This window comes from Prinia subflava, chromosome Z, assembly GCF_021018805.1.
Source record: "Prinia subflava isolate CZ2003 ecotype Zambia chromosome Z, Cam_Psub_1.2, whole genome shotgun sequence".
Taxonomy (NCBI): Eukaryota; Metazoa; Chordata; class Aves; order Passeriformes; family Cisticolidae; genus Prinia; species Prinia subflava.
The window spans coordinates 60373594-60393310 of NC_086283.1; the positions used below are offsets into that span (position 1 = coordinate 60373594).

General features: G+C 44.3%; 2 protein-coding genes across 2 annotated transcripts in view; one reads left to right on the top strand and one right to left on the bottom strand.

Annotated features, from left to right (window-relative positions):
* Positions 1 to 74: 74 nt before the first annotated feature.
* On the bottom strand, positions 75 to 14408 carry TSTD2 (thiosulfate sulfurtransferase like domain containing 2). The gene is made up of 9 exons (XM_063424024.1): positions 14277 to 14408; positions 13871 to 14187; positions 12878 to 12986; positions 11130 to 11255; positions 9155 to 9260; positions 7748 to 7866; positions 6970 to 7128; positions 5897 to 6035; positions 75 to 4565 (listed from the first exon to the last, which is right to left on the bottom strand). The coding sequence occupies exons 1-9, from the start codon at positions 14376 to 14378 to the stop codon at positions 4306 to 4308; spliced, it is 1437 nt and encodes a 478-aa protein (XP_063280094.1). The 5' UTR covers positions 14379 to 14408; the 3' UTR covers positions 75 to 4305.
* Positions 14280 to 19717, top strand: part of NCBP1 (nuclear cap binding protein subunit 1) — a 30897-nt gene continuing 25459 nt past the window's right edge. The window contains exons 1-7 of the mRNA XM_063424023.1: positions 14280 to 14664; positions 14782 to 14867; positions 15572 to 15672; positions 16611 to 16767; positions 17773 to 17880; positions 18407 to 18528; positions 19037 to 19106. Coding sequence (XP_063280093.1) covers positions 14631 to 14664; positions 14782 to 14867; positions 15572 to 15672; positions 16611 to 16767; positions 17773 to 17880; positions 18407 to 18528; positions 19037 to 19106 — 678 coding nt within the window. The 5' untranslated portion in view covers positions 14280 to 14630. The remainder of the gene's footprint in view (positions 14665 to 14781; positions 14868 to 15571; positions 15673 to 16610; positions 16768 to 17772; positions 17881 to 18406; positions 18529 to 19036; positions 19107 to 19717) is intronic.

The window sequence follows — 19717 nt, forward strand, 5'->3', positions numbered from 1 at the left end:
AAACTTCCTGCACGGTGTTTCATAAAGTTAGGATGTGGTATGCGTGAGTGAAAGATACAATTGTTTCACACAAATTATAGAAGTATTAAAAAAATACTTTATTTTTTTTTTCAAAGTTGATCTCAAGTAACGACAGAGGAGTAACTAGTTTAACAAGCACTTCTAACATCTGGAAACATGGCTAATTTCAAGAATTGTGAGTTACAATTTCTTACCAACATTTGCTGAATTTGCTCATTTAATTGGAGATGCTGTTTCAAATGCATCCTAGTGTTTCTTACAAAAAATCTGATCTCCACCCCCTGATTAAATGGAACTTAAGGCCACCAAATATAAAACAGAGTCTCAAAAATCAGGTGGTTTAGATGGGTGACTATCCTTCAATCTTATGCACATGTGAAGAAAAGTCATTCTTAGAGGTGTGATGCAAACCCTAAAACCCAGAGATGGCCAAACTAATCGGCAAATGAGAACCTTGTTTTCTACTCCCCTCTCCTTTCCGTTTCCTAATGTTAAAAGCGTTTGTCCAGATATTCACTGGAGACTGGTCAAATTTTCTCCCTTGGCTGTTTTGTCTAAATGACCATGTCCATTAATTAAATTTTGTTCTGCTAGGAATTACTTCTTTTACTGCTGTTCCTTATGTCCACATAAATGCAAGAATAAATGCTGTGCCCTAAAAAAGCTGTGAAGTGAAATACCCCAAATCTGAACTTACACTACGTACAATCTCACAGCTTTTTGTCAGTGTACGCTCATCATCCAGCCTGGGAGGAATTCCCCACAGGCTTGTGGATCTCCCGGACCTGCAGTGGACTGGACCCAGCACATCCAAAATTCCCATTGTTAATGTGAGTGGGATCCTTCTCACTAAGAAGTCTCCATGGAAGACGCATTGCTGTACTGAAACCTTCATCTTGGGCAGATGACACATCCTAGAAAATGTTCTCCCTTGCTAGAAATCTGCCTTTAAATGTCTGTTAAAGAGTGAAGTTTTTCAGCCTATTACATATATTCTGGCAAAAGTCCCAGAGATTTCTTCAGAGCTTGTGCACAACCACTGATGATTTAGCTCTGACCAGTGAAGCAGAGAAACGCTGTTCAGCAATGTGGGAAACACACTTGTTGCTCTTCAAATCTTAATAAATGTGCCTGTGATGTCACATAAAATGCTTTACTACAGTTTGTTTCCTTCACTGTGCAAGTTCTGTATCAGAAAATTAATGTGGAAGAAAAATACTTGAAAACATATTAAAATGAAAAAAAAAAGGCAGACTTAAAAAATACTTCCTTCTATGTGCACTATGAGGACTTTGAAATTACCAACTAAATCATCAAGTCAGAACCACACACTTTCAGCTGAGCCATCCACTTGGATTTGCATGACAGAGGCTCAGCTATTCCCTCCCTTGGTTTCAGACTGTAAATGAATCTCATCCTGGAAAATCCTGGTGGCACTAGGAAACACAGACATGCAAGGGGATGCATCTGCAGACCAGGGAGCACTACCATGGATACTAATACAGCCCTTAACAAAAAAAGAACTTTGTCCTGTGTTTCACTGTAGCAGCATCCATGTTAACTTTGCAACTCAAAGGTATAGTAAGGTGTCAGGATCATTCCAGGTTCCTTGGCTGATCCTCAGAGCTGTTTTGCTGCAGGATGCAGCTGACAGCAGAGGGTGGTGCAGCAGAGACAGGCACTGCTGAGGCATCAGGCCATGTGGTGAAATTCTTTAAGCTCTGCAGTAATGGAGCTACAAAATACTTAGGAGCAAATGTATCCCTGTTTGGCGCAGTAGCTCCCCGGGAAAAGGGAGGAAAAGCCATCTGGTGACTGCAGCATCTGGCAGTCACAGCCTATCCTGCTGACAACTCTTCCCTCTCCTGGAGCTCATGTGCTTCCTCTCAGGCATTACCACTGAGATGCCTGGATGCCACCACATACCTTTTCACATGGCAAGTCCCTTCTTGCATTAATCTGACAAAACTAACCCAGAAGACAGGACAGAGAGCCCCTTATGGGCTAACTTGCAGGAAGCAGACTAAGACAGTCTTATCCCCTTCCCTGCTCTCTGCAGCAGAGAGAACATGGCTTTATGGGACTCCATCTGGACGTCTCAAGTCCTTCTCCCTTGCCTTAGTGCAGCAAGGACCAGAAGAGGCCTCATGGCTCCACTCTGCCTTTGAGGTAGAATCTCCAGCTGCAAGGAGCTCTCAGGAGAACTCTTATCTTGTCAGTCTACCATGTGGCAGACTAGCTAGGTTTCAGTGTTTATCCTGCAGAATTAAGCACCTCCAACATAACATGTGAAGTGTATTTGTGCAGTACTTAAAAATCATAATGGAAGCACAAAAGGTTCTTTATCATAGATGTTTCAGAAATTTACATACAAAATATAGTTGTTGCCATCCTGTACTGATAAGAGATACAGAAACAGCATAACAAATTGATTACAGTGTTCCAGACCTGCTGATAGACTGAATAACAAAATTGTGTTCTTTTCAGCCTAACACAGGAAGATCACGGGGCAATCCCCATCAGTGCTTTAGACCAGACCCACAAGTAGAGCTTGCATGTTTCTTTGCAAATACTCCAGTCCTCACAACCACAGAGGTTAACTGGACACCAGGAACCGTGAAGCCAGGCAGACACTGGCACTGCTCAGACTTCTGATGAAGGTGTCTACTGATGGGAATTTTATAATTTGTTCTCAAGGATGGGTTGTTCACAGATTTACTATTAAATACCATCCTAGAAAGATCCCTAAAGTAAATATTCCTAAACTCCAGGGTTTTGCCTCATTAGTGGAATTGTCGTGAGGACAGCTGATGAACCGTTGATTTCATGGTAGCAATACTGGAAGCAAGAAGAAATGTTTGTCATGGCTTTAATTGAACCAATGCCCATGTATTTAAGTTGCTAGTCATGCCAACAATGAGGCCTTGCTGAATTAATAGCACCATGAGAGAAAGGTATAATCTATATGAAAATAACACAGCCCTGTCATTAAGCAAGTGCAGAAACCTAAGAAACTATTTTCTTTCTTTCAAAAGCATTGGCCAGTAAAAAACCCCCAAATCTAGTGACTTTGATGTTCTAATGACTTACTGTTTAGTTCTCAGAATGACAGTAAATTTCAAAGACATTTTTCAGTCAAGACATATTTTCCACAGTATTAATAAATCCTTTCTGTACATTCTACAGCATGAGGCACACAATACAGCATGTTGGGCAGTATTTTGAGCTCATCTGCTAAGGTCCCTTCAAAGACAATTTCTCCACTAACAAATGCTGGAAATTGCATAAACATCTTGCAGCTTTTAAAAAACTCAGCTCATGTTTAAAACGCACAAATGCTCCCCAGAACTTGAATTATTTAACTTGAATAAAGGATCTTGCAGTCTCCTCATAGCTGTTGCTCACATTTATGCACATATGCATCACTTCCAGTGCCATGATGCTGGTATTTTGACAGTCTCTGTGCTTTCCTCTTTGTGTGCTTGTTTCAACATGCTTCAAGCTGTCAGGTTTTTTTAGTGCAAGCAGAGCTGAGCCCTGCATATTTCATACACTGACAAGTTGAGGGGAAAAAACACTTCCTAGGGAGACTGAACACTGGAAAGAAGATTGGGTTTGCTGTTCAGCCTACAGGTCACACAAGTGTGGCTGGGCAAACAGTATCTCTGTGCCTTTGCTCCAGCTCCTTACATTGCCTTCAGCCAGTTTTACAGGAGAGTTAAGTCAGTAATTTCAGGTAACTTTGCCTTGCTTCTCACTGGTATAAAGCAAGAGATGCAGGTCGATGGCGCGCATGTGGAATACATTTTCAGGATCTAATCTGGTCACATACCCACACCAAACTGATAAATCTGCTGTTTGCACACTTTAGTACAAGCTATTGAAGCAGATGCATGATCCTTGGAGAGGTCAGACAGGTTGATCTCCATGCAGGAAGAAAGAAATTGAATTGTTCTTTAATTCCTTCAGTTTCTTTTGAATTGTGAGCAGCTCTGTCACATTACAGATACTTTGCTCCAAAATCCCCATGGTAAAGGCCACACCACAAGACTGTACCCAGAGAGTGGAATCCTGTAGTGCTGGTGATGGATTGGGCACTCTGGTAATTTACAGGCAAGTAATGGACGGTTTTCAGGGCATATTCTACATTTCAAGGCAGCACATGAACAAGACTTTCCAAGCCAACATATTCTCATAATTTCCAAACCTAACTGATTAACAGATAGAGCTCTGGTAAAAGAAGCCCTTCACATGAGCACATGCCAGATTAACCAGTGAAACAGCTTAATCTTTTCCTGTGACCAGCATCCTTGGTGAGCCATGTTCAACTGGTACCCTTGGCCGTCTCCTTGTACATTCACATTCTTCCTTAAGTGTCTGTCCTGAAGCCCTTGAAGTCACCTTGAGCTCCTTTTCTTGACAAACAGAACAGCAAGCTGTAAGACCTTTGTTGCAACAACTTGGACATGTCAGGACAAGCTGGCGGCAGTGCTGACTGGAACAAAGTTTATATTGGTCCCACAGCACCCCACAGTATCTGCATGCTGGAGGGAGGAGGAAAACAAAAAGTTAACACCCATACTGCTCTGGCTGTTGCCTTGCAGAGGGCTTGCCAAGGCACCAGGGGGCTGTCAGCTCTCATTTAAGTGCCTATCGTCTTGCAGGTTTTTAATTCCTGTTTAGCTTGATCTCCTAGAATCTAGTTCATTTTGACACATCTTTTTTGACATACTTAGGACAGTTTTCCCTCTGGAAAAGAGGTGAGTACTCACTGGTGCTTTCTCTAGCTCTGAATAGACACATTTAGAGATTCTTACTGCCAAGAGAAGAAAGACATGCAGGTAGTAACTAAGCCAGTATGCAGGAATGTCACCTGCTGGCGAAGGGGATGCCATGGAACCTCCTTCCATCTACAAACAATGGCCTGTGCAGACAGGGTGCCGTTTGCAGTCCTGGTAGAGTCCTTCCAGAACATCACAGGTTTTAACTCTTTAACTGAAAGCTAGAGCCCAGTTTTAGCTGTACCAAGAAGGTGCATATCACAGCACTTCCCCTTGGAACTTAGTAGGGATGGCTGTGATGTATCCAGTGTGTGTTCTGTTTCCACACCAAGTCAGGCCCCCTCAAGATGTACAGAGTAATTGCAGAGGAGGAATGGGAGGTCATGCTTGAAAGGTTAGTAACTCAGAGAAAAAACAGCACTGCTTCCTTAAAGAAAGGGCTAGAGCCAAAATTCAAATACTAGTTGTATCTCGCAATTGATAGCAAAATAAGAGATTACTTAATTTGCAGTAGTTGAAAAGCAATCCCAGCCAGGATCAAGCAATGTTCTTAACAACTTCAGCTAGAGGCCACTGAAATTCCAGTGAATATAGAGTTTAATAAGCATGAAAATAACAAATTGCTGTAGAGCATAGTGCCATGACTCTCCTAATACCTGGAATTTTTTATTGATAATCCGTGAGACTGCTGGAGCAGAGGACTGCCGGCAGCAGGAGAACTAGTTAAGACTTTGGTCACTTGTCCAACCACAGTCTGATCAGCACTTTGGACACAAGCAGGTAATGACAGCTGTAGTGCTGGACTTAGGTTTCCACAGGTGCAGATGGCTCATAACAGAGCTGTTCTGCAGGGGATACCTCCTTCTACTACTGCGGTTTTAGTGAACTCTTGTTAGTGACCCCCTTTCCTCTCATTTCTGTTTCACGTGTTAAAGCCATAGTTGATAGTCATCACAAGAAGTGACAGTTCTACGAGATCAAACTAAGTATGAGGAAGAACTACACAGGCCAGTTTGACTGTCTCTACCCAGCACACCTCTGGAAATGATTGCAATAGCTTCCCAGCCTTCTGCACTTACATTATCTAGTCCTACCTGAGATGATATCTTCATTGGAACAAATGGCGTAACGATCATCAAATACAAACAGCTTCCCCCTGTAGAATCCATCTGGAAACTCTTCTAGGTACTTGTGAATTCCACCTTTTAGCTGGTAAACCTCTCTGCACACTGCCTGTTTAAAACATATTAGCAGAAAAGCTGAAGGAGACCACAGCAGTGGTGGTGTGCCAGAGTTCCCAAAGCAAATGCTGTAAATGCCGGGGTCAGTGAAAAGCAGCAGCCTCTCAGTGACCATCAGACGGCACCACGTGCAGCCACAGCTCCAGGCAGTGCCACCAGGGAGCACTGGGCAGCTCCACAACGCCGGCTTGTTGGCACAAACCCAACTCTTCATTTAATGTTACGCTCAAAAGAAGCTGGTAACCTCCTCACCTGAGGAAGGTTTGCTGCATCACAAATCAACTGCTTTTAAACCTCCATGAACTTGTTACTCAGTTTTTATTTAGTTAACAGCAGAAGCAGAATTTTGCAGGGTTCACACTGATGCAGTGGAAAAAAGAAACCCAAGGTTTAAACCTCTGGAGAACCTTTGTGTTCTGTTCTCTTGATCCTTGAGAGAAGAATCCAGGAGAAGAGTGGGATGGAAATTTTAGAACACAATTAGAACAATCCACTGTGCTGGATTTAGTTCTGCAACACTGAGAAAAGCACTGACTGGCTCATGTTCACCACTCTGAGATGCTCAAGCTGTGCAGTAATGACCACAGAGCATAACCTAGACAGTCTGTGGAAACACTGCAGAGTATTTTCACGCCCTCCTAAAACAGTCCTGCAAATACCTCTTCTCAGGAAATGGGTTAGTTATGTAATTATTTTCTCTGCTGTGATACTAGTCCACACAGGTCATACTGAGCCTCACTGAACTATCCAGGTCCTTGACAGACAGCACGAGACAAGCACATGTCAGAGGCATTTCTCTCCCCACCTGTGCATTCCGCAGTAAGTGCACAGTAAGAATTCACCAGCACGACAGAAGACAGGTGCCCTTAAGGCAGCCTCAACTCCCCGACAGAATGACATCTTGTGCCCTCAGAATGACATCTTACCTTGCTCCTGAGGTAAGCAGAGCCTCTTTCACAGCGAATGCCTCCAGTGCAGTACATCAGGACACGCTTGTCTTTAAAAAGCTCCAGGTTTTCATCTACGTAGCTTGGAAAATAGCTGAACTTCCTGATATCTGGAGCCAGACAGCCCTGGAAATGTCCCTGCAATTACAACAGATGGCCACAAAATCGGTTACAAGCACTGTTACTGGTAAGGTCTGTGCCTCAAACCAGAGGAAGTAACAAAGCTTTGGGCTGGAGTATTCAGCTCACTACAGCTGTTGTAGGCAACTCCTCAGCTGCATTTATGCATCAAAATATATGTTAAAATCTGTAGGAGGATTCTGGACACAGCAAGTGTCCTCATTGAAAAAAAGAGAGAGCTAAGCAGAACTGTCAGAGAGAGGACAAACCACAACAGTGGATGAGTGGTGGTGGTTGTGACAGCAGAATGCCCCTTTCTTTTTGACAGAGGGACAAGACAAAAAAATGCTGAAAAGCATCCCTACAAATTATGCTACTTCAAACATTCATGCTCACGTTGTATGGACCACTTCCTTTTCTTCCTGTCCCACACGGTCCAAGCGCTTGGCCAGGCAGGCTCCATCCTCAGTTGCTGAGGTCTGCTACTGTTTGTGTCTAATATTCATTACTAAACTGCATTCTGTACACATTACAGTCAGTCTGGAGTATGCAATCTTTCCTAATAGCAAGATTACACCCTCACAATCGTAAGTACTACACCCTAGCAGCTGTAAAGAAGCAGGCAAGCAGCACTTACTATTTTACTTTCATAGAAGTTCCTACAGTCCAGCAAGATGGTATCGCTTTGTCCTTGAGTGGCCTGAGACAAATACTGTTCTACTTCTCTATGAAATTCCTGAGGGGATAAATGGATTCCTTTAACAAAACAAAACAAAAAACAAAAAGAGGGAGGGGGGAAGAGAAGTGAGAAGCAGAACTATGAAACAATGTCACATATGAGACCGCCGATCCAGATTCTCCTCAGATTTCCAATCAAAACTTTTTTGTGATTGTTCACAGACTTTTCATCCCAACTCAAACAGCTAAGTTTATCCATGTTTGGCTCCCTACTGGCAAACGAAAAAAAAACACAACACTCTTCCATAGGATGAAGATGCAGCAGACAGATACTTATCTCTAGAATCTTTTTGCATCCCCCTGTCTACTGTCACCGCTGTAGAAGAGAGAGTGACATTCCACTTCTCTTTGCTCATCTGTCTTAACATTTGGAGGTGCAGAAATACTACCTTTTAAATTAAACTCTTCTTGATAACAGTGGAATTTTTTCCATAAACATTACTTTCAGCAATCCATAAAATACTACCTTCAGTACAACTTAAATTTACATAAAGTTTCTCAACCTTCAGAGCTTGGGACTCTTAATCTACTGAAAAACTAAAAAGCTCCACCAGCAAAATCCTACACCTTCTTAAAAATACCCCTACAAGCAACCTGCCAAAGTAATAGGAACCATCTCCATAAAATGCAGCAAAATAGGAGGAAAAAGGGAAAAAAATGAAAGAAACAGCCAAACATACATCCCACAAACACCAAAAAATGGGAACAAAAAATAATCCTCTTCCAAATCCACAAAAAGATGCTACAGAAGTTTGGCACTAACAAACATCTTGTTGGAAAAAAAAGCCCAAAGTGCTCTGTTAATTGCTACTTCCTGTGCTCCTGCTAACCACCTATGTAAGCATTCTTACAGCAAATCCACAGCCAGGAACACCTTATCAGGCATAATCCACGCTAAGCAGCTACAATTAGCACAAAACAAAGTCAGTCAGATGGAGTTCATGCAGAACTTGGATCTGCTTAGTGCAAAAGGCAGGAGCATAGCTGCTGGTTCCAAAACAAGTGAAGGCAAGTCAGCAGTCCTGCACAAGAAGGTAATTGCTTCATGTCATCTCAACTCTCCCACAAAATCTGAAGTTAATTCTGAGGTTTTCTGAGGCAGCTATACACTTGGCTAGCAAAATCTGGGCCAGCAAATTCTCTGCACCAGTAGCTTTTGACTACCAGTGAGATATCAATTTCTCTGTATCTATTTCCCCTGTGTCCTTGCCATTGTGCAAAGGGAAGTATTTTTGATGAAGGTATTTTACTCTTCACTCACCTCTCACTTGGGTGAGAGACTTTATTTTTCATTACATAAACTTACCAGTTTCCTTATAAGACACTATCTTTGGATCAATGCCCATAGGTACAATTTCTTTGAATACTCCAACTCGAAGGTCTGGGAAACAGTGAGCTCCTCCTGCGCTGCTCTAGGAAATCAAACACAAAAACAATTCACTACAATTTTCCTGGTGTCAAAATTAAAATTACTCACTCGCTTTAATTCTACAGCTCATTAGAATATGAAAACGTCTTTGTGGCTGAGGGAAAGAAATGTCTTTCCTGCTGAAATTCACACTTCCACGACCAGGAAGACAAGTGTCTTAGGCCAAGTGACTACTCTGCAGGTGAGCCAAACAGTATTTGGTTGGAGGTGCAGGGATGCAGACCAAAACTTAGGCAGAAACATGTTACTAGCACTTATTGTGATAAAGTTGAGGCCTCTACAAAAGCATAATGATCCTGACAGGAATATTAAATAACACCCTCCAGTAATGGATCCTGTTGCCACATCCAGGCCCTGCAGTTCTCTTCATCCCTCTGGCACCGGACACAAGCACAGCTGTGCCTCCAGTCGTGATGTGTGTGATGGGAACGGCAGGGTTCATGCGTGTGAAGGGGATATATGGGAGGTCAGCCAGGCACAAGATTTGTTAACAGTGGAGGCTGGCACCTCCCTGTTCCCAAACTCAACTGTGGGATTTTCCCTTCAGAAGTCCTAGTAAGCCCCCTTTTTGGTAGGCACCGCCACTGCAGGCTACCTAATGCTCACTGCAGGGAGTGAGAATTTCTGCAGGGCAGAGCCTCCAACACAGCTTAGGCACCATCAAGTATATAAACACTCAAAGAAAAGTGCAGTGCTGTGCAGCACTGTTCCAACTATTATGCAAATCAGTCTGCAGGAACTGTAGTGACCACTGGGTATGTTCATAGCCCCAAGCAGGGTTATCACTCCTCCATCCCATGTCTTCATGGCACAGCAACCTGAAAGCCTCACTCACTTGGGCATACAACACTCAGGAGGAACTGTCAGGCAGCAAAACACCATAGTCCACTAATGTATGAACACTGATGCCCAGAGAGATCATGCAAGGTTGAAGGTTTTGCCCAAGTCAGGGTAAAATTCCATCCCTGTTCCGTTTTTGCATCTACATATGACTGTAACTAACACAACTCCTCTTGACATTTAGCCAAGCATAACAGACACTTATAAAGCTAAGACTGAATCATCACTGCAGCTCAGCATGGAATTTGAGTTTCTCAAGTTTCTAACTCCTTTGATCTAGTTGCTTATGAAAAAATAATAGCACTCCCTGCAAATAAAACTATGAGAAGAGCTGCTGCTTAAGGAGCAGCTTTACCTCCTTGCAGAGAAACCAGAACCTACAGTGGCTGGCAGCCAAAGCCTACCAGAATGCCATACAGTGCACCAGGCACTGCTGCCCTCACCATGTCAGGACAGCAATCAGCAGGTATGCTCCAGCTAGGCACTAAGTGGAGTAGGAAGAAACCTCTAGACAGTCCCTGTGTGTTTTCTCTGGAAGACAACCAATCCATGGAACTGACAGTGCACCTATACGGACACCAAAGCCTGCATGAACCTAAACCAGTAGTGCTGCTTTCAGCCAAGGATTTCAAATCAGGGTGAAGAGGACAGAGTGTAAACACTTTGCTGGGCTAAGGGTACATCATGATGCCTTCTCAGTCTGGAGTAAATGCTTGTTGCAGAATGGTGGGGCTTAAGCACTCTCCCTCACTCACTTATGTTAGAGGGCTTTGTGGCTGCACCCATAGCTGCCAAAGCTTGTTGCAGCAGCTATCACTGCCCATGGAAACTCCTAATTCTGGTAAAAATCAGCAAAGATTTTTGGTATGGTTGAGATCCACTGACTTAGGTAAGTGGTGGGGGAGCACAACTGCTACAGCAGAAGTAATACTGCCAAGAAGCAAAGTACTTATTTCTTGAAAATTAAATTACCCACATTAACAAAGTCTATGGGAAAACTATGTTTTCATACCTTGAAATCCTCTTGACACAAAATGTTTTTGAACAGAGGCTGGGAAAGCATAACCTTAATGTAGAGACTGGTAGCTACTTTGCTTCCACCAACTGTTCCATTAATCCCTTCTGAAGCAACTCGTACCTGGAAGGCAAGAGGAGAAGCTGGGGCTGAGCCTTAGTTACAGCAAAACAGATCACAGTGTAACTGGTAAAATATGATTAGGTGACAAAGGGCAAGCATGGGAGTATGTTCTGAAAAGAGACTACTGAATAAGGAAGGAAAATATAGTTACATTGAAGTTGAACATAAAGACAATAAACAGAAAAAACCACCTCAACAATCCAGTAATCACTTCTGAGCCATTTTAAAAGAATCACATCAGGACAGTCAGAAGAGTCCATTCAATAAACTCAGAAATGCTGCATAAACAGCAAAACTGCTGTCTGCAAATCCTGCAGTCAGCATTACAATTCCCACTGGAAGTTACCTCAGAAAGAACAATACGCTTGTGCCCCATGACTCACACAGCTAAAAAAGAAAATGTGAATATGCATAACATCATATCTAATATTAAATTTCAGGATGAGTCATTTTATCTTCAGCACTGACAAATGAACAAAAGCTCTGAAGTGGGGATGGGCGGAAGAGGCAAAGACTGGATATAAGAAGCAAGAAAAATCCAACTGATTGGGAAGGTAAATGCTGTACCTGTCCTGGGGATGAGATTAAAAAAAGAAAGAAAAGAAACTTGAGCAAAACACCAACTACCAGGCAAAACAGCTGAGCAGAAAAAGGAGTGAATACATGACGACATTTCACCCCCAGCCCTGTGTTGAGGTACCCTTGGCAGAGAGCAAGAAGCTATTTAGGAAGACAAGTTACAGTTAAAAGGAGCCTCCTGCTCCACGTTGCCCTCCTTTTCCCAACACACAGAGCCTAGGAACATCAGCTTTGAGAGGCTAAAATTCACCTTCTCCCAGAGCCTCCAGATGCCAGCTACACAAGCAATGCATGTCCTTGGTCTAGCCTGCCAGGAATGAAGAGAACAGACCGTGCAGGAATGAGAACTGCTATGCTACGGTGGGGTCTAAGGTGTTGGCTTGCTCTCACCTAATTGCCTGACCGTCTGGTTTACAGCTTGGTGTAGCCACTCTGACTGGGAGCCCACTGTGCACTGAGGAGGGAGGATACAGGTGACCAGTGAGGGGAGCAGGCCCAGACCCAAGCTATTCCTCCAGCCTGGCCCTCAGGCTGTGTTGTGCTGCACGTGCCCTTTCGCCACAGGATACACCCAGCCTGCTAATGCTGAGACACCTGCACAGAGCTCCCTGCTGACACCAGTGATCAAGCCACTTTCATCTCCTGGACTTTATCTAAAAGCACACATTTCTCATGTGACTATCCTTTCTTATTCACGGCAAGAGTGATAAAAAGACTCATTTTCCTGTTTCCATGTGTTTCCATAACAGTGATGGAAATGGGATAACCCCTGCAAGGAAGGGTCTGCAAAGTGTGCTGTTTGTGAGGGTCACTCAATGCCACACAACCCGGGGTTCCCTTACACGAAAAGGGATACAAGATTATCTGTATTTTTTTTTCTTTGTTGTGATAGCTCTTAAACAGAATTCTAAAAGATACCTTACCGAGTCTGAGTGCCTCTCTTGATGGGATCATAAAAGACTAGCCCTTTCTGATGCAAAACACACTTGGTTCTCCACATACCCCATTAACCCACACTATAGAACCATTGCTTAAAACCTTACCTTGCCAGTGAGATGTAGATGCTGACACAAAGCCTTTTGCCAAGCACAGAGTTTCTCTGGATCCCTTACCTCACAGTAACAGTAATAGAGAAGTACTTCTCCCACCTGGCTGCCCACAGCATGGCAAAGGTAAGCAAATAGAAACAGAATGTTAAAAGAGAAACAAAATTATACTGTTAGCAGTAACCATTCAAAAAGCAGACAATTTTCTTCTGGTGGATGTGTAGAGAAAAAAACCCTCAAACTTTCGAGGTATTAGCGCTGCTGGGTTTGATTTATTTCAAACAGAAGGAATATTAACTAAAAAAAGCTCCTACACTTGTAATTCTCAGGACTGGTTACAAAATGAACTCCTCTGTAATCTCACAGCCAGTGGCCTACCATATGCTCTCCCCACACACAGAACACAAGAATTGCTGACTTTTGTGCACATAAGCATGCCATTAAATGCTCACTTTGCCAAAATGGCACTTGAAAACTCAAGCACTTGAGCCATCTAAATTTAAAAAGCCAAATCTTTTTGTGAGATTGCATGCTTCCACATTCTGTGTGGCACAAGCTGAGCCAAGCTGAGCTCTGTCAGTCAGAAACATTTTTGTGAACCTTCTCCATAACTAAATGAGCCCCCCAGGAACCCGAACAAGCAGCAGAAAGGAACCCGTGCAGAGCATATCCTGCTTTTCTGCTCTTTACTGTGGTGGTCCTTCCTTACAGATCCAAGCTGTCAAGAAACACCCACACAGGCCTGCTTTAAAAGCGCAGAATGATACAGCTCAGATAGTTCAATCCACCATTAAAAACTGCAGTGGCTCTAACTCTTTAGATGAGGAATACTCAAAGAATGCAAAGACCTAGAGTAACATTGGGGAAGACTCTTCCTGCACCTTAGAAGCCTCGCTTGACTGAATCTCATAAGAAGCACTACTGGCAGATGACCAGGCAAAGCCGAACACCCCACTCTCGGACCTTCAGAGCGGCGAGGGGCTTCCTTACCTTGTCAGATCATCGTAGCTGACGTGGCTTGTGTCCGGGAGCGCCCAGGAGATCTCCGGGCTGCCGCAGGAGTGCCCGCCGGGCCGGGCCGCGCTGCCCGCCGGGCCCGGGCCGCCCGCGGGGCTGCCCCCGTTCTCCGCCGCACCGAGCCCCGCCTGCCGCCCCACGTCCCCGGAGTGGTGCAGAGCCACGTGCCTGTGGATGCCGGGCAGCTCCTCGAACGCCTGCCGGCAGCACCGCCACCGCACGCCCTCTCCGCCGCCGGGACACCGCGACGCGGCCGGCACTTCCTTGGCTTTGACGAACAGGGAGAAGGCCTGGAAGGCACCGCACGCGTCCGCGTTACCGAGGTTACAGCGCTGCCCGGCCCAGGCGCGGCGCGGCCCCGCGCCCGGCCCCGACCCACCTTCCTGCGGGCGGCCGCGCGCTGCTTCCTGCCCGCCGCCGCCCCCTCGGCGCTGCCCCGCGGCGAGCCCGGCCCGGGCGGCACCGCCTCGCCCGGCACCATCTCCGGCTCTCCACCGGGAACGGCCCGCTCTGCTCCTCCCCCGCCCCCGTGCCCCGGAAGCGCTCGGGCTCCGCGGGGAAGCGGGCGGGAGGCGCAGTGCTCGCCCCGGAAACAGCGCGGCCGCGGGCGGGGAAGCAGCGCGCTTGCTCGGCCCGCGCGAGGTGTCTCGGCCCGGCGTTTCCCGGAGGTCCGCACCGCTCCGCAGCGCTCCGCACCGCTCCCCCCGGCCGCTCCCCCCCGCCGCTCCCCGCCATGTCGCGGCGGCGGCACAGCGACGACAGCGATGGTGAGCGCCGCGTCGCCCCCGAGGTGGCCCGGCAGGCAGGGTGGGTTGGACGGGATGGAGGAGCGGCAGGGTCTCTGCGGCGTCGGTAACGCTGTGCTCGCTGTGTCGTTGGAGCAGGGCAGCCCCACAAGAGGCGGAGGACATCCGAGCCGTCGGAGATCGAGGAAAGGCTCGAGTCGCTCATCTGCAGGGTGGGAGAGAAGGTAGGCGGGCCGGCGGCTCGGCAGAGTTAAAGCCTTGTTTCCCTTCAGCGCTCCCCTTCCCGTGCCTGCTGTGGGAGCACTTCGTCTGTAGAAGCGCCCCTCAAAAGAAAATACTTATCTTATGGCATGGATGGAAAGTTGCCGTTTTTTGTGAAGCCACGTGCTGTGGCGGGCAGGTGCTTAAATTGTAGCGTGGTGTTTCCCAGTCAGCGATAGACGGCCAGAGAATATCTACCATTGTATCTAAAGATGGTGCTGCTGTTCCTGCGAAGGGTGTGAAAGAATTAACTGGCCTGCCTGCGGCACAAGTTTCCAGTCCCGACAATGGGGCTGATGGAGGAGGGGGGTGGCAGAACAAAAGATGACTGTGCTCTGAAAAACAAGGTGTTTTGCTTCGTGCTGTGTGATAAAGCCTTGCTACCGGGATGCTCCTGAGATGATTTCAGATCTTGCCTCCCTGGGGAGCGCTGCAGTTCCTAGCACGGGGAGCTCGGTGGTCGGGTGCAGCTCTTCTGAACAGCAGCTGCTCCTCTCAGGCAAGCGAGAACAGATCCTCGCTGCCAATGGAACCGGATTGCTGCCCTGAAAAATCAGGGGACATAAAAGGATGCTCATGACCAACTTCATTGTCTTACATGTGAGAGTCGGACTTGTTCGTTTTGCCTAGTTGATGATGAAACGCTTTTTTTTAATTTTCATTTTAGAGTAATTCATCTTTGGAGAGCAACCTGGAGGGCCTAGCTGGTGTTTTGGAAGCTGATCTGCCAAATTATAAAAGCAAGATACTAAGAATACTGTGTACTGTGTATGTATTGAGGAAGTCTGGGAATATGGGATGTGCTTTGTTTGTGCATAAGTTCAATATTTGAGATAGTTTAAAGGCCATGAGTAGCTTTAGTTCCTGATTCCAAATTTACTGGCTGCTAACAGTTATCTGTGATGTTTTCTCACTGTTTTCTCCTCCGTGGCAGTGATGTGCTCGTGTTTTTGTGAGCCCATTTGCTAGAGAGAGGAACTGGGAACGCGAGGAGCAGAAACCAGGCTCTCTGGTGGCTGCCAGCTCTCCTTGCTCTCCTTCACCAAGTGCCAAGTGCTGGGACAGAGGTGCCATTGTCAGGGTCAGAGTGGTATTGAGGGAGGGGTTGTGCAGGGTCGTTTGCAGGAGGTAAGATAAGTCTGAAGGAAGGGTGTGGTGCAGACTTTATAACCTATTCTAAGGTTTGCAGATACTTTTAAGTCTATTTTGTAGCAATGGCTTTAATTAAAGGTGGGAAGTGTGCTTCTTTCCCCCATAGCAGAAAGACGCTCCTGAAAGTACATGCATACAAAAACGGTAGAGGAAAATTACTTTTTTACAGTAGGACCTGGCCCTCCCTGTGCTGTGTATTCTTCTACATTACTTCTAAACTGTGAACTTAAAACAACTTCTTGTATTCTTGCAGTAAATTCTGCCACGGGTATTATTTGTCCAACCCTCTGGTATACTCCGCAGTATAAAATAAATAAAAAGCAAATATTTTAGGTGTGCTAGAAAGTGACAACCGCCTTTCTGAATGTCGTTGGTTAAAAAAATGTTATCTGTAGATGTTAACTGTGGGATCACGTTTAGCTGAGATCACATCTTTTCTCATTTCCTCATGAGGCAAGTTTAATGTACGACAAGCAGATTCTAAGATGCCATGCAGTGGCCAATTGGCACACGATGAATAAATAACTAACACAGTATTTCTTTTTCTGTGTCAGTGCACGTCTGCTACCAGAAAAGCTTACTGTTTACACGACATTAGTGGGATTGCTGAATGCCAGGAACTACAATTTTGGCGGTGAATTTGTAGAAGCCATGATTCGTCAGCTTAAGGAATGTCTGAAAGTAAACATGTATAATGAAGCTGTGCATTTAGTAAGTGGAGTTTTGTTTGTCTAATTGTTTCACATCCTTTTTCTTCCTCCTTTCACCTTTTTGTTACAGAAGAGCTGGATCTTGCAATGTGTCTTACAGTGTCTTTTGCCATTAATGCACAGTGCACTGTAAATATTCCAAGAGGAAATGTGTGGTATGTGAGAAGTATTTTCTTCTCCAGGGGCAACTAGTCACATTACATTTGCAAAATTTACTTTCAACTGTATCTTTTTTGCAGTGAAAAATTAAATTTCGATTAAACAAATGCTTCTTGCTGCTCGTTCTTCAGTCAAATGTAAAAGATAAAAGAAAGTCAATGCACTTTCCTTATATTCAGAGTACATGGCGATCTTGTTGCTCCCATGAACACTATAGTCCTTAAAAGCTGTTTCTGATGGCTGGTTTCATTCTCCTGATGAGGAGTGAAGATCAAGCAGTCACTTTTAATTGCTGCCTGTCTTTAAACCCATTTGCTCCATTTTTGCTGCCTATAGATTTTGTCAATTGAAAGGTATTAGAACTTCAGCAATGTCTGATTTAGAAGCCAAGTTCCCCACCTTCCTCTGAAACCCACTGGTGAAAATTAAGATTCTAGTCAAGAGGCTGATGTTCAGTCAACTGTAGGACACTTTTGCTAATAAGATCTAATTGCTAGAATTTCTGTTACTGTAGTAATCTGAAACTGTATAGAATAGATAAAAGTACAAGGGTTGTCTTCTGTAGTATCTGTTTGTGTGTTTCCCACCATTGCTCAATTAGGAATATTATCCTTAAGATGTTATTGCAATGGGAAGGATTAAGAACATTATAATGAACTGTATATTAGGCAGCACATATGATGCTTGTCATTGCAGGCGAGTCTGTGCAGTGTGCAGTATTTCAACTTCCGTGGTACTGAATGAGTATTGTACTCTTATTGGTGGTTTAATAATTTCAGTAACGTTTATTTGTTCTTATGCAGCCAGTTAAAAAAGCGTCCATACAGAACTTTTGTTTTCTCTTTAGGTACGTTTTCTGTCCGATCTCGTGAACTGTCATGTAATAGCTGCACCTTCCATGGTAGCTATGTTTGAGAACTTTGTGAGTGTGACACAGGAAGAGGACGTACCCCAAGTAAGAAAAAGATCTGTAGGCTCCCTGGGCCTATTTCACAATTTGTCTGTACCGTTTGTTCTGTCCTTATGCTTAGAACAGGGAGGTTTTAAGGAGAGCAACCTAAATGGTTGACACATACAGTTTCCTGAGCATTAGTAAAAGGAGCCTGTGGCAGTTGGGAAATAATGCATACAGAAAGAAAGTATAGTCCTTTATAGTGAAGTAGGCAAACTGAATTTATTTTACCCTACTCTGGCAATTGCAGAGTGCCTAGCTTTTCTGCTATACTGACAATATCCAGGAGGATGTTGAAAGTGATGCCATTTATCCCATTTTTTAACTCTGCCCAACACAATTCAAGTGAAAAATTCCACTTTTCGAGCATTAATATTTTTTCTCATGCCTTGCCTATCCAATCTGCAACTGCTGATCTTTACATTCCCCCAAAACAACTTGGTGACATTTTAAATTAAAATGTGTGTGTGTACAAAATCTGCTGGAGCTTACTTGTATACTCAGGTTTTGGTATATTACTTTCCTATAGGTGCGATGTGACTGGTATATGTTTGCATTTCTGTCATCTTTGCCTTGGGTTGGAAAGGAGTTATATGAGAAAAAGGATGCTGAAATGGATCGTCTGTTGTCTCAGACAGAAAGTTATCTGAAGTAAGTTGTAACTGGTTAGAAATGCTCTCTTTGGTATCTATTTAAGTGTGAAGTAAATGCCGTTGGTTATTTAAAGTACTTTATTTAAAGTGCACTTTAAAGTATTCTAAAGCTTTAGGCGTGAACCATTTTGTGGGGGGGAACAAAGCCCTAAAAATGCAGTAGGTGGAGAGATTTTTGAATTTGAGAAGTTTTATGGTCTTGTCTAGTTCTAGGATATGTTTGAGGTCTTGTTCTGCTCATGCTGGAGCAGCTGGAGTTGTAAGTGTGCTGTTAATATGATAAATTGCTGCATTAGTGCTGTGCAGTGTCGCTGCTTTCTGTCTGGGTGCTTCAAGTTAATGTTGTCAAGATACTATGATAGAGATATAAGTCATCACAAACCTGGTTTTATCTACTGTAGACTTCATCAGTTGAAGAGAACAAATAGTCACACACTCACAGTAAAACCAAAAGCAGAACCTAAATTAGTCTGTTAAAGATGGAGTTTTCTGTCCTGTTTACACAGACGCCGCCAGAAGATTCATGTACCCATGCTGCAAGTGTGGACTGCTGACAAACCACATCCACAAGAAGAGGTAATTGGACTTCACACTGCATTCCTTCAGAGAGTTGGAAAAATAATTTTTTACTAAGGTGTTCTTTCATCATGAAATTAGAAGGCATCTCTGGGAGTATGAATGCTTTGATTTGACTGCTGTTTGCCATTGATTCCAGCAAGGTCTGTGTGGGGAATCCTTTCCAGTTGTTGGGCCAAAATAAGAGCTTGAGTTGAGTAAGACGGAGGGGATTCTGTTGTTTGCTGCAAGCCCTTGAGGAAATGTTGTGAAGTAAATTGTAGTATTTGATTTTGAACTCCAGGTTACAGGGATTTCTGTTAAAAGTACTTTTTGTGTGAAACAATGTATATAATTCCATACTTACCCTTAAATGTTTTCCCTCTCCAAGAAAGAAGACTTTGTAGTGACTTTGGTTTTTCAAAACTTTTGGAAAATGCTAAACAAATACACAGAAACTGTATGCAGAAATTACCGTGCTATTTTTCTTTGCAATTAAGCCAAAAATACTGGAGATGAGAGGTGGCATCCAGCTAGTTTGGTGTGGGATTTGGCTTTTTGGATGTTCTTGAGGTTTTCTCTTTCCCCTAACTTCAGGACAAATGTTGGAAAGTGGGATCTAAATTGATTTT